The sequence below is a fragment of the Myotis davidii genome, unplaced genomic scaffold (genome assembly GCF_000327345.1).
Source record: "Myotis davidii unplaced genomic scaffold, ASM32734v1 scaffold461, whole genome shotgun sequence".
Taxonomy (NCBI): Eukaryota; Metazoa; Chordata; class Mammalia; order Chiroptera; family Vespertilionidae; genus Myotis; species Myotis davidii.
The window spans coordinates 1,738,490-1,753,537 of NW_006295825.1; the positions used below are offsets into that span (position 1 = coordinate 1,738,490).

Genomic DNA, 15,048 nt, shown 5'->3' on the forward strand with positions numbered 1-15,048 from the left:
CTTGAACCCGGAATTGAACCCGGGACCCTTCAGTCTGCAGGCTGACACTCTATCCACTGAGCCAGACCAGCTAGGGCTCATGTGCTTGTTAAAAACTAATGCTCACGAGACATGTACAGGTAGCTTTATTAGAAGTCTGAAGCTATTGATTGAATCTTTGGAAGAGAGAGGAATAAAGCAGCCCTGAAATGTTTCTCATTTTCAAGTACAGAGTTAAAAAAAATCATCAGTGGTTGTAAATGGAAAAACCACACTGATATTCATGAAGCACCAGCTACATCCCCAGTAAAAGTGTGTTTGGGAGTGTTTTCAGGTTGAAATATAAGAAAAAAGAAAAGAAAAGAAATGAACATATATAAACCAGGCTCTGATATTCTGCTACTTTCTTTAATCTTCTTGTCAACCTGATATGGAGATAGTGGGCTTCCCATGTTAGAGAGGAGATTGAGGTCAGACAGGTCCGGTGCTTTGTTTAAAGACACCCTGGGGAAGGGGGCTGCGGGGTGGGGAAGTGGGATGAAGGAGGCAGCCGATGGATGTTACACTCTCACATTGATGTATCTCTCTTCTCCCTTCCTCTCTAAAAATCAGTAAACTAAAAAAAAAAAAATCAGTAAACTATTCTAAAAATAAAAATAAAAAGGTAGGGGAGCAGAGATTCAAACCCAGATCTGTCTGCTTTCCCCCCTATGTCCAGGAAAGTGGAGGATTAGAAAAATACATGATTGTCCCTGGCCTCTAGGAATCCTGGCTATACTGGGGAGAGAGAGGAAAGGGGATGAATGCTGTAGGGGTTTAGAGAAAGGGGTGCCTGGGTTGGTAGAAGTAGGGGAAGGGGCATTCCAGGGGACCGAGTGAGCAAACTTTGGAGGTGGTACAACCCAAGGAATGTTCACAGATGGCACCTGTGTACGGTGATGTTTTAAAAAACCATGCTAGGGAGATTTGCTTTCTAGTCATCATTTCTGAGCAAAAGCTACAGTTACCTTGTAGCTATCTGTCCATCCAGATCCCCAGTCCCTTAACAGAAAACCTGGCACCAAATGAGTTTCAGAATTCAGATGCTACCCAATTTTACAAAGGCAATAATGTGGTGTAACGATACAACTAAACTGGCATCTATAGCGGGCCACACGGGCACCAGCCTAAATCGGAAGGCCCTAGGACGGGTTGCAACTTACAGCAGGGGTTCTGTTTGTACTGAAGTTCTTGGAGCAGTCCACACAGAGTTCCAGGATCCAGGCTTTGTCCTTAGGGTGACAGCTCGTGTAAAAAGAGGTTCATGTCGGGTGGGTGTAGGAACTGCTTTGGCCGAATGAAGCCCCATGTTTTACAGAGACCGGTCTCTCTTGTAAGCACGCCATAGACATAGCTGCCAGGGCCTCACAAAAAGTCACCACTTTCAGGGAAACCTCAAACCATGGGTTCCCCACTTGTAGCTTCTCCCAGTGTAGGTGCCGCTTACTATTCTGGGTCATTTTTACCATAAGCAGCCTTGCCTGGTTATGTATGCAGTTGCCATACTTCCTTTATCCAGCCTCCAGGGAAACAGGCTGACAGGAAATTAACTGCAGGCCATTTTCTCATGCTTTGCTAACCCTTCACCCACCCGCGTATATATCATGTATTTGATAAAACACCTCCAGCTGAGGTGGCATCTCATGATCAGAATTAATATTCCTACAGCAAAATGTAACATGAAGTGGGATAAATAAAGATTGAACGATCCTCATATCAGTTGAGGTCAGGTTTTGTACCAAATGAGTTACAAAACCTTGCAGTGTTTGGAGCACTTGGAGTTGGATGTTCTTTGGAAAGGGGATCATAGATCTGTACATGTCTCTCTTAGGAAATTCATGACCTGAAGAAGTGCAGGTTGCTGTCTCACCACTAGAGGGCTCCTGCTTCTCATTTTGTCTAGGATCCTTGCTAATGGAGGTTTTCCTCAATTCAGCTTGCAGATGCCAGCAAGTTACCCAACCTGAAAGAGCTTCTCCAGTCCTCTGAAGATAAAGACAGACGGGCCTGGGACCTGCTGAGCTGGATTTTATCCTCTAAGGTCCTGACAGTCCACAGTGCAGGGAAGTCAGAGGTGAGACTTTGATCTGTAGGATCACAGGTTCCTAGGACCTCCTTGTGCACCAAATAACCCGGGGAGCTTATTGCAAATGCAGATTCCTGCACCTTGCCCCAGAGATTCTGATTCTGTGTCTGAAGTGGGGCCCAGGAACTTACACACTGGCAGTGCAAAGCTGTGTTCTCCCTCCTACTAGCTGTGTGACCTTGAGCAGGTTTCTTGGTACATTTCAGCACCCCAGTTTCCTCATCTATAAAATGGGGATGCGAATAGTATACTTCCATCAGGGAAATGGCTATGAGAACTGAATGAATTTTCACACTAAGAACAGTATGTAAGGGCACATGCTAAGGGCTCTATACATGTTGGGTATCACAAGCAGCCCAGGTAATTCTGATAAGGGTAGGCCCTTGACCACACCTTAAGAAACATGGGCCTAATCCAGGTGTTAGGAAACAGAGAGGCAGAGCCTGAAGTATTGGAAAACCTCATGCTCTGGGTTTAAATTCCACTTCCACCATGCCTGGCCGGTGTGGCTCAGTGGTTGAGCATTGACCCATGCACCGAAGAGGTTGCTGATTCGATTCCTGGTCAGGGCACATTCCTGGTTTGTGGGCTCAATCCCTAGAAGGGGGTGTGCACGAGGCAGCCAATTGATGATTCTCAGCATTGATGTTTCTTTTTTCCTCTCCCTTCTCTCTCTAAAAATTAATTTTATAAAACTGAACTCCACTTCTACCCATAATTGGGTCTTCCTTCCCCCATTTGTAAATTGAGAATATTAATAGGTACCTCAGAGGGGAGCTATAACGGAGTGTGTGTCACTCCCAGTATAGTTTTGGGCATTGACCAGACATTCTGTAATTTGGTGTCCCTTGCCTGGCCAGATCTCCCAGGACACACTGGGATAACACGGACCAGAGTGTGTGATGGCAGATCCTCAGTCTGGTGCTCTTTCCTCTGAGAGGCAGCAGGGGCTTATCTGTACTGTTCTTCACCTAATTCATCCATTTTAACTTAAGAGCATTCAGTTTTACAAGCTCCTGCTAAAGACGGAAATCCTTAAGTGGCATAGAATTTGATGTCTTGGATTCTGGTGTCTGGGGACATCCATCTATGTTGGGAGGGAAAATAACATAAAGAGCCCCGGAGAGGGAGTCAGTGGGAGATATTTGGGTCCAGGCTGGACTGTTAACTCTTAGGTGATACCTGGGTTTCACTTTTGTCATCTGTTAAATTGAGATTTATTCATTCCTCATATGGGCATCAGGCACCTACGAGATATTGCTGCAGGTAAAGTAGGTAAGATAATACCTCCTTGACTTTGGATTATGGACCAGTTAACTTCCATTAAAATATGGAGTGTTGGCATCCAGGATTATCAGCTTTTTATTGACCCAAGCAAGGACATTAGCCTACCATATATCATCATTTTGTAAAAGGGTGTTTTAACATAAAAGAGGATGGTCCTGACCTTAGAATAGAGAACAGTTCTTCCAAAGAAAGGGTCATGGCAACCTTACAGCAGTGTGTGTGTGTGTGTGTGTGTGTGTGTGTGTGTATAAAATATATATAAAAAATATATAAATATATATCTATTATATGCCCCTAAATTTTCTCTTTCAAAAATTTTATTGACTGATTTAAGAGAGGAAGGGAGAGAGAGAGAGAGAGAGATAATGGGTTGACACTCAACCACTGAGCCATGCCGGGTGGATGGTTTATTCTTATATATGCCCTGTCTGGGGATTGAATCTGCAACCTTGGTGTCTCAGGATGATGCTCTATCCAGCTGAGCTACCAGCCAGGGCCACCCTAATTTTTCTTATTTAATCACAACCCAGAGAAAACTTCGCCTTCTCCATAGACTGTGACTTACCTGTTTGGAAATCACTGAAATGATGTGGTTTCTGCCCTAAAGAGGATTATTGCCCCTTAGGAAATAGCTCACCCTTTTATATCATAGTTATATATAGTTTTGCCTCATAACAAACCATCCCCCAAAAACCTAGTGGCTTAATACAACACTGATTATTTCTGATGATTCTGTGGGTTGGTTGGGTGGTCCTTCTGGGTGGGGCTGGCTTACCTGGGGCTGGGTGATCTGGGGCAGCCTCACTTATATGCCTGGGGCTTCAGCTGGGCTGGCTGCCGTGGTTGGGCCTTCCTCTATGAGGCACTCATCCTCCTACAGGCTAGCAGGGCTTGTTCACATGGCAGTGAAGGGTAAAGGTTCCCAGCAGCAGACAAGGAGGGGCAAGACCTTTTCAAGCCTCTGTCTGCCATAGGTCCCATTGGCAAGTCACATGGCCACGTCCAAATTAAAGGGGCAGTGAAATAGTTTCCATCTCTTGATGGAATCTTGGTGGAATTCCACCTGAAAAGTCACATTGCAAAGGGGTGGGAGGAAAAAATATGTGGCCATTTTTGCCATTTATCACATCTTTCTACCTCCTGAGATGATTGTAAAGATGGAATATAGGAAATAGATGTGAAACTTACGAAAATTAAGAGTGATCTTTAGTTAGAAGGAACAATGCATGCTTCTCAGCCTATTGTTGGGAAAAACATCAGAGGAAGGCAGTCTTGAGCTGTAAGCTCTGAGCTTGTTTATAAGTTGATGTCTTTATTCTCATGAAACCAGTTGTCCTCATGAACAGAGTCCATTAGACTTTAAGCCCAAGGCTTTAGGAGGCCATGTTGCAGCACATTTTACCAGCTTCCCAAATAAAATTTCAACTCCCTTCATGTTTTCAAGTTTGAAAAGATCCAAAAGCTGACTGGTGCCCCTCACACTCCTGTCCCTGTGCCGGACTTCCTATTTGAAATCGAGTACTCGGACCCAGCGAATGCCAAATTTTATGAGACCAAAGGAGAACGAGACCTAATCTACGCCTTCCATGGGAGCCGCCTAGAAAACTTCCATTCCATCATCCACAATGGCCTGCACTGCCACCTGAACAAGGTGGGGCCTAAGCCTGCTGACATTTGGGGGGGTTGGTGGGTCAGAGTGGGTAAAGGGTGGGAAGGGGTAGGTTCCCTAAGTCCTTGCCACTCCAAGTGTGGGCCACAGACCAGCAGCAGCTGGGCGCCTGTGAAAATGCAGAATCCGGGGCCCACCTGGACCTTCTGAATCAGAACCTACATATTAACAAGATCTCCAGGTGATCCCTATACTGATGGCAGTTTGAGAAGCCTCTCTGGGAGTCTGGTCCAGACAGCAGGATGCTTTTAAAGCTCACCAGGTGATCCCAGTGTGTGGTCAACCCTCACCACTCAGCATGGTTCCTGGACCAGTGGCCCCACATCACCTGGGAGCTTGTTGGACAAGTAGAATCTCAGGGCCCACCCCAGGCCAGCTCCCCAGGTGATCTCTTTGGATTTTGAAGTTTGAGAAACACTGCTCTAGGGGTCACTCCAACAGAGTCTGCCTTTGGAGAAATTGGGGGATGTGCCAGGGAGAGGTCCTTTCCCTCCCTCCTTGAGTTTGCTTCCTCTCCTTAGTGTCCTCCCTTTTTAAAGATCAAAAACAGTGTCAACAACCCCTTCTCCACTGGCACATTTTTAAAATATATAAATTTTTATTGATTTCAGAGAGGAAGGGAAAGGGAGAGAGAGGGAGAAAAAAAAAATCCTATCTAATAATAGACAAACAGGGTAATTGACCGTACCTTCGCTATGCCCCCCATTGGCTAATCAGTGAGATATGCAAATTAACTGCCAACAAAGATGGCGGTTAATTTGCATACATGGGCGCAAAGCGGAGCAGCGAAGGCATGAAGGCAGCTCTGGCTGGAGCAAAGGCCTGGGTGCTGGGTGCTGGAGGAAAACCGGCGCCGGCAGCCAGGTGAAGGGAAGGCCTATTGCACGAATGTTTTCATGTAACAGGCCTCTAGTCAATGATAAAAGAGAACTATTTATTGGCTGCCTCCTGTATGACGCAAACTGGGGATTGAGCCCACAACCCAGGCACGTGCCCCGACCGGGAATCGAACTGTGATCTCCTGGTTCGTAGGTCGACACTCAACCACTGAGGGCACATTTTTTTTAAAAAAGCTTTTTTAAAATTGATTTTTACAGAGTGAGAGCACAGCATCGATTGGCTGCCTCCTATTGGGGATTGAACCCGCAACTTGGGCATGTGCATGTGCCCTACTGGGAATGAAACTGGCAACCTTTCAGTGCATGGAATGATGGTCAACGAACTGAGCCATACCAGCTAGGGCTCCGCTGGCACTTTTTTGCCTCTCTGTGAAGTGTAGGGGGAGAGTACAGACAGGAGCCAAAAAAGACCACCTTAGCAGCTCTGCAGCCTATGCAGATCGATTTAAACTCTCTGAGCCTCAGTGTCCTCATCTGTACAGTAGGGCACCATCACCCACCTTCTGGTGAGCGAGAGGATTGAGACAGCTCAGGCATGCAAAGGGTCTTCCTGTACTAAGCACCAAGGACACTGCTTTTCTAGGAATTTGGGTAGTAGCAGTGCTGCAGCCTTTCCTCTGGTCATGCAGCACCTGCCCTGTCTGAGGGCTGGCACCCTGGGCCACAGGCTGACCTGTGGCTGATGCATCCTGGAGCAGGAGAGACTTCCCAGCAGCGCTGCAGCAGATTAGCAATTAGTGCAGTTAGGTTTTGCTGAGGATGACGAGCTTGTTTACACTGGCTTTCAGCTGATTATTTCGGCCAGGCTACTGGAATCCCGGGCCTCCCCCCACAGCAGAGCCAGCCTGAAGTTGCCTGCAGATTACAGTCTTGTACACCAGACCTTCACTTCAGTCCCCCAGGGATTTTGCTACTTAGCAGCATCTCATCAGAATCCTTTGCGAAAGTGTCTGCTCTTGCCTCTTCTGTCTGGATTTTCAGCGGGACATCTGCCAGTTGAAGCTGTGGGATTGTTCTCATGGTAGAGATACCCCAAGTTTCCCACTCTTCTGCTCACTGCACCACGCTTGAGGTTCTCGAGTCTAGAAGGTGTATATATACAGGCAGAGGGGAGAATGGACATGGGGTCAGATCAGGGGACATCCAGTATCCTTGGAGAGGTCTGTGCAGGCTTTTAAGACATGGGAACTCTGCCTAACCCAGCACGGGGCTTTCCAAAGGCCGAGCAAAGGCTTGTTTCACATCCCTTAAGCGTCACTGAATTGGCTTAGAATTTGGAAGTCTGGTGCCACCAGACAAGACATTTCTCAATTCCCAAGCATAGGATGTTCAGTGTGCTGTTAGAGTCCACTCATTGTCTTGTGATACTGATGCTGTGGCCTCAGAATAACAGCTGCTCTGGGTGGCAGCTACCTGGATGTCGCATTGAGAAGGACTCTGAGCCAGTGTGAATGAGTACCATCATTGATATTTTTATGTTGGCCATCATGGTTGATTATTGATGTCTACCATGGGCAAGGATTTGTTTGCTATGCCTTCTGTAGGCTCAACTGGAGGTATTTAACCTGAGATCCTTGTCTCTCACCTGGCATGCTTCCTCATGGAGGGCACCAAGTTAGCATCTACCACCAGGGAGCTGCCTTCTAGGTTTTTGGACATTTTCTAGGTCAACACCAATACAAAGAGTAAAACTTACCCTGACCCTCCTATAGGCTTCTTCATTCAGTTATAGTTTCTGGTCTGAGAGATTCATTTCCTTTCTAAGTAATGACTCAGATTGCTTCCCCCTTAAGGTGCGATCCCCCTCCTAGTACATACGAGTATTATTTTGCTTCTGCCAGCCCATCAGTGTAGCCATGCTCATGCATTTCATGTAGCAGGAATTACTGCATTTACTACAACACAAGATTCTGTGCTGGCGTGCCCACCCCTCTCATGTGCCAGGAGTCCTGATCAATGAATCCTCATCCACGACCTTATGAAGGAGACACTATTATCACCATTTTGTAAATGCAGAAACTGAGACCCAGAGAGTTTGTTTGTTTGTTTTAAATTTTTTATTGTTTAAAGTATTGCATATGTATCCTTTTCCCTCCATTGACCTCTCTCCAGTCACTCCCACCCCCCAGCCAAAGAGTTTTTACAACTTGCCAGCTTGTTGGAGGTATAGGCAGAATTTAAACTTGGGTCTGTTTGGACTCTTTTTTTTTAATTAACACCCTGTTAATTAAAAAATATATTTTTTATTGATTTCAGAGCAGAAAGAAGAGGGAAGGAGAGAGAGAGAGAGAGAGAGAGAGAGGGAGAGAGAGAGAAGCACATCAACGATGAGAAAGAATCAATTGGCTGCCTTCTGCATGCCCCACACTGGGGATTGAGCCCGCAACCTGGGCATGTGTCCTGACCGGAATTGAACCGTGACCTCCTGGTTCATAGGTTGACACTCACCCACTGAGCCACACCCACCAGGCTGGACTTTTAATACTTATGTTTTTCTCACTCAACCTTGACCACAGGAACTACTAGTTTGCCAGGCTAATCAGGTGTATCCACAGTCGCCCGGTTGTCAGATAGGAATGTGTTTAGCGATAGCCCCATAATGATGTCATAGGATTATTTGAGTTTATGCTTTTCACTGGGGAAAAAAAGAAGGCTTGAAAATGTTGTGTTTATAATTCTGTTGAAGAAAGACTTGTGTTGCCTTGCTGTTCCGTTTTATACTTACCCAGCCTTGTTTCTTTTCTGGTGGGCTCTGCTGTTCTAGACATCCTTGTTCGGGGAAGGGACCTACCTCACCAGTGACTTGAGCCTGGCCCTCATTTATAGCCCCCATGGCTATGGGTGGCAGCGGAGCCTCCTTGGCCCCATCCTCAGCTGCGTGGCTGTGTGTGAGGTCATAGACCATCCAGATGTCAAGTGCCAAACCAAGAAGAAAGGTGAGTGAGCCCTGGGCCCAGAACTAGGCTGCAGCCTCAGGGTGCGTAGGCTCTCGCTGTTGGCCCAACTCTTGGGTGGAGTACCCATTGCGTGCTAAGGGATGGGCTGAGTCCAGAGCAGTGTAGGACAGGGGCCTGCCTTCAAGCAGTGAGCAGTCTCCTTATGGTATTGAACACACAATAGAAAAGATGTCACTTACTATAAGGTGGTAGGTAGAGAGTCCCAGGTGAGGGGATCCACCGGGCAGATCAGACGACGGAGCCGTCGGTGGGTTCAGATGCTCAGAGAGAGCTTTGGGGAGGAAGCGAGATGTGATAGCTGAACGTGGGTGTGTGAGGCTGGAATGTGGGCTCCTGAGGGCAGGAAGTGGGACTCAGTCAGGCTTGGACACCTGCTATCAGTAGGGAGCCTGGTTCATACTTGACATTCAGAAAATATTTGCCAAATTGAAGGTAATACGTGTGTTTAGACCTGTCCCTCCAGGATGCTCTTGTGTGTGCTGGAGCCCTTGGAGGATGTGAGAGGCAACTGAGGCCACGGACAGTAAACCCCAGGCTTCCAGGAAGCAGACGACTCGCTGGCCGCCTCGGTCTACTTCCCTAATACGTCCCTTAGATTATTTGCCCGGCTCCCCCTGCTGTTTTGCCTGCAAAGGCAGAAGAGTCACAGAACTGTCATTCTGGTCTCCAGAACTGGCCTGTTGGTTCCAAAGAGAAAAGGAAAATTGAGAAAACTGTTCCTGGCCTCTAATGTAAAACAACTGGAACCGAGAAACGGGCCCAGGTCTGACGCCAACCTCTTAAACCAGACAGCATGAATATTTGCATTTATAATTCTTAGGAAGTTTGCAAACCGTGACATTAAACATCAAAACAAAACCTTGCAACGTCTGCTGTCACACAGCTTTGGCTTTTTTTAAATTGCTAAGGCTTTTCATGGCATTAAAAGTTTTGTTTCTGTTTGTTTGTTTAAACAAGCCTTGGTACAAAGAGTAGAAGATGTGTTCTAAGAAGCTCGAATCCAGAATGGCTAATTTAAAATGCCTCCTAAGAGACAGGTCTCAGATCAAGTCCTGTTCCTCGTCCCAGATTATTTTTTTTAAAATATATTTTATTGATTTTTTACAGAGAGGAAGGAAGAGAGATAGAGAGTTAGAAACATGGATGAGAGAGAAACATCGGTCAGCTGCCTCCTGCACACTCCCTACTGGGGATGTGCCCACAACCAAGGTACATGCCCTTGACCGGAATCGAACCTGGGACCCTCAGTCCACAGGCCGACGCTCTATCCACTGAGCCAAACCAGTTAGGGCCCAGATTATTTTTTTGTTTTGAACATCAATCTGCTGCTTTTCTCTGCTTTCCTTGTTCAGCCAAGTTTCCCCCACCTGGTATTTCTCTTATTTTCCTATTCCTTTTTTCTTTATCCTATTTGTCTTTCTGTTCATTCTCCTGTGTGTTTTTAAAAATATATTTGTATTGATTTCAGAGAGGAAGGGAGAGGGGGGAAAGAGATAGAAACATCAATGACGAGAGAGAATCATTGATCAGCTGTCTCCTGAATGCCCCACACTGGGTATCAAGCCTGCAACCCAGGCATGTGCTCTAACCAGGAATTGAACCATGGCCTCCTGGTTCATAGGTTGACGCTCAACCACACTGGCCCAGCTGTTTCTCCTGTTTTTTTTTTTTTTTTTTTTTTTTTTGACCTCTGTACTATTGGGCATATCACACACACACACACACACACACACACCTATTCCTCAGCCTGCTGGGGCTTCTCCACCCCAAAGACCAGGAGGCTTGACCCATTTATATTCATAATTTGCTGCTTTTGTTATTGTATCCCTTACCCCGCCCCCAGTAAAGTTGTGCTTTACTTTCCTTATTCAGATTCCAAGGAGATAGATCGCAGGAGAGCGAGAATCAAGCACAGTGAAGGGGGAGACATCCCTCCAAAGTACTTTGTGGTCACCAACAACCAGCTCCTGCGAGTGAAGTACCTGCTGGTGTACTCACAGAAGCAGGCCAAGAGGTAAGAAGGACGGTCCTTGTCCGTGCCCCAGGAGGACAACTGAAGGCTGCATTAAAAGTGTTGGGTTCTTTGTTACCAGCACCCTCTTTCCTCCAGCTTTAGGCCTCAGCTGTGTATAAAGTATATAAAGCACTTTGCTAGACAGGGTGAGGAGTGAGGATAAGGTTATATAAGATGTGGTCGTGGCTTGTCTGGCATGGCTCAGTGGTTGAGCGTCAACCTATGAACCAGGAGGTCACAGTTTGATTCTTGGTCAGGGCACATGCCCGGGTTGTGGGCTCGATCCCCAATGGGGGGCATGCAGGAGGCAGCTGATCAATGATTCTCTCATCATTGATGTTTCTCTCTCTCTCCCCCTTTCTCTCTGAAATCAATAAAAAAAATTATTTTTAAAAAGATGTGGTCCTGGCCCTTTGAGGACTATATATCCTGTGAAGAAGACAAAGAGATTCGTAAACACAAGTGACATGAGGGACTGAATGAAGCCAAATTGGCTGCCCTAGACTGTGGGGCCCCTCAGCCCTAGGCTCCTGGTTTCACTCTGAAACCCATTGATTAGATTACGCTGAGAGGCAGGGTGGTGGTTGGACACTGGCTGGGATCGGGTGCTGCCCAGCTCGGTCACTTTCCATGGTGCCTGTTGAACCACCATCTTCTCTGGACCCGAGATGCTTCATCTTCATCTTTATTTTTTTAAAAAAATACATTTTTATTGATTTCAGAGAGGAAGGGGAAGGGAGAGAGAGATTGAAACATCAGTGATGAGAGAGAATCATTGATCGGCTGCCTCCTGCACACCCCCTACTGGGGATCAAGCCCACAACCCAGGCATGTGCCCTGACTGGGAATCTAACCGTGACCTCCTGGTTCATAGGTCGATGCTCAACACTGAGCCATGTGGGCCGGGCCATCTTCATCTTTAAAGTGAACGTGTTGAACCCAATGGCAGATGAGGCCTTCTGACTCCTAAAAGCCATGGTAGATGCCTCATCCCACCTCAGCAATGTGGTGGTGGGAGTGGGGTGGGGGGGTGCAGGGTTCTCCAGGGTCGAGGTCACTTTGAGATCTTGCTGCGTTGTTGGGCTCTAGCTTTTCATGGGGATGTGCAGCAGGTGAGCAAGTAAGACAGGAAAGGGGATCACTTAATACTTCCCACTCCTGTTGTACATCCCGTGGTTTCCATGCTTCAGGATTTCATAAACCAGGAAAAAAAAAAACCTTCCCGTCAAATTTGGGGAATTTGTATAGCATTCCTGAGTCTGGTGGACATTATCCTTTGGTTTAAAACCGTCTGGCTCTTTGTATTTGAAAATTCCATTCCTTCCCACTGCTCCTGGAATGTTTCTTTAGTGCACACTTGGACAGTTGAGATCATCTCCCAGCGGGCCAGAGAGGATTTCCCCAGCACGGACTGATATCTGTAGGTGTCTAAAAGTGAAACGACTTTTGCTAAATAACCTGCCACCTGCTGCCATCTGGGCAGACACCTTGAATGAGGTCATTCTTTTAGATACCAAAGTCCTGCTTAAGGAAAGACAGGACAGAGAAGGTTCAAGAGGAGCAGCTATAAAAGGGAAGCTCAGGATGAGCTCATTGCATAGCTGTCTTTGTACATTTAGAACATGTTCTGGTGAAAGGCGCGTCAGTGCCAGGGCAAACAGCCTCAGATTTCTCGAGCAAAGGAGAACGCACGAAGCTTCATTTCATGGCTCACTCAGAGGATGAAATTCATCATTTCATCTTTGAGCCAGGAGTTGTTGCATACACTTAAAAAAAAATGTTTTTCTCATTTTGCCAACATCACTCTTTTTTCCCTTTTAAGCAGGGCTTCAAGCCAGCTGTCCTGGTTTTCCAGCCATTGGTTTACGGTCATGATATTCCTGTACCTGCTGCTGCTGCTCATAGTGAGTGTCATCAACTCCTCCACTTTCCAACACTTTTGGAATCGTGCGAAGAGATAATCTTTCTGGGCCTGGAGTGGGGACCACCTCCACCACGTGCCTTGTTTTGTACCTCCCGTGCCCCGCATCCAGCCGGGTTGAGCCAGTTGGGGACCACAGGACAATTTTCATATGCCATAAATGTATCAATTGCCTTTGATGATGCTCCAGCCACACTCCGGCCAAGGGGGACCACTAAGCCCTCGCTCATAGGTTTTGGGGAGCCCTCCTGTCTGCTCCTGCCTAAACAGCCCTAGGGAGTTGGCTTTTCCATCAGGGCCAAAGGAAAAAGTCCTGCTGCATTTAAAAACAAAGTGTCCAAGCTGTCAGTGGTATGTTTACAATCGCTCCTGGCGGACGTTGGCCCCTTCTCTAATGCCTTCTGGAAGGCGGAAAATGCGTAGTGGGGACGATAAATCACTAGGCGGTTGCCTTGTTTTGACTTGAGACGCTCAAGAGGAATAGTCATGTTTCTCATAAAAATCGGTGGGGATCGGTTTTTGAATTCCATCCACCTTTGTAAGTACAAAACATTTTCAGTTTTCTCAAATCAACAAACAGCATTCTGCTGCAGCTGTAACCCCGTGCCCGACCATGGATGAGAAAGGAAGGAGTCAGAGTACTGATTAAAAAATACAAACCTAACACTGAGCAACTCAAGTGTCTTTTTCTAAAAATTACTAACTGCTAATTATAACTGCAGGCCTGCCTCCTATCTCGCTCTCATGAAGCTGCCTTGATGTGGCCTGCCAGGCACAAGGGCCCCGCCTGAGGCCCTCTGCCACTGTCAGCCTTCAGGACAGAGGTCTGCCTCAGTGTGTCACCCATACGCGTGGACTGAGCCTGCCTCAGAGGGGTCACAGGTCTTTGGGACTCAAACTGGGCAGGAAAAGCCCCTGGCTGCCCAGAGAGCCTGGGTTCTACTTGCCGTATTCTCTGCCCCTCCTTCCTGCCCTGCTTCAGCCATAATGGAGCCTGTCTTATTGCTGGGGATTGTGGGGAGAGGTTTCTGTAAGGAATGGGGAAAGTAATTTTCTATAATTTGTGAAGTGAAAAAGTCACTATCATGGTTTTTACATTGACTATTGGAACATTTCAAAAATAATAAAGGTATTTTCCTAATTACCCGTTCGCCTTTGTGACAGCGTTCAGCCTCAGCCTGCCTGTCTTGTATGCCCTTTTACTCAAAATCGTACCCTCTTTTTCCTTCCTTGTGTGAAGTGGCTGTTTGCTGGAAAGCATATATCATCAGGATATATCATCTGGTAGGTGTTGATATACTAAATATGAGCACCTACTGTGTGCCAGGCACTAGAAATAGGACAGGACCAAGGCCAAAAGTCCCTGTCCTCATCGAGCTGACAGTCTGGCAAGATGGGCAGGTGGACGCTCTCAGCAGTGAGGTTGACATCATATGGCGTTATTATAAAGGAGTTTTGGGAAATACTGACAAAACGTCTTAACCTGGCCTGGAAGTGTGGAAGTGACACTAGTAGCACTGCAATGTGCCTTACGTATGATTTCTTTAATTCTCACGACTGATAAAAAATTGAAGTCCAGAAAGTTTAAATAGCTTGCCCAAGGTTACTTGGCTAGGAAGTGGCAGAGCTGGGAGTTGAACTAGGCAGACTGGTTTCAGACTGTGGGTCTCATAACCACCATGCTACATATAGCCCCCATCTCTGGCTCCCAGAAAAGGTGATGTTCAACTGGAACCTGAAAGAGCTCTCAGTATTTGGCTAAGCGGTGGAAGAAGAGTATTTTAGGCAGTGGGAACAGCACACACAAAGACCTAGAGTTCTTAATGGAGAAGCTAAAAGCATGGGGGTCATAGGAAGAGGCTGTGGTGAGAAATGGGGCTGAGGAGATGGGCAGGAGCCAGATCATGAAACACTTTACAAGCTGTGGCCGGGGACGCCATTAGAAGGTTTTTAGCAGAGCTTTTAAGTGGGAGAGCAGATTTGGTTTTGAGAAAAGTCACTCTGGTGGGTGGTTGGAGAATGGATTTGGGATTATTTTGAGGATTAAAAAAACTGATAATTTATAGTAGTGCCCAGCACAGAGTAAAACCTGGTATGTTTCAGCTGCTATTATCATCATCATCGTCGTCATCATCATCACCACTATTATTTATTTTCAGTGGCTCAGTAGAGGGGATGAGCATGCAAAGGAGACAGC

General features: G+C 46.7%; 1 protein-coding gene across 1 annotated transcript in view; it reads left to right on the plus strand.

Moving 5' to 3' along the window:
- Positions 1 to 15,048, plus strand: part of PARP16 (poly(ADP-ribose) polymerase family member 16) — a gene marked incomplete at its 5' end in the record, with an annotated part of 43,256 nt that overhangs the window by 11,503 nt on the left and 16,705 nt on the right. Inside the window, 5 exons of the mRNA XM_015568465.1 lie at positions 1,955 to 2,092; positions 4,836 to 5,042; positions 8,724 to 8,895; positions 10,789 to 10,930; positions 12,753 to 12,834. Of these exons, the coding sequence (XP_015423951.1) occupies positions 1,955 to 2,092; positions 4,836 to 5,042; positions 8,724 to 8,895; positions 10,789 to 10,930; positions 12,753 to 12,834 (741 nt within the window). The remainder of the gene's footprint in view (positions 1 to 1,954; positions 2,093 to 4,835; positions 5,043 to 8,723; positions 8,896 to 10,788; positions 10,931 to 12,752; positions 12,835 to 15,048) is intronic.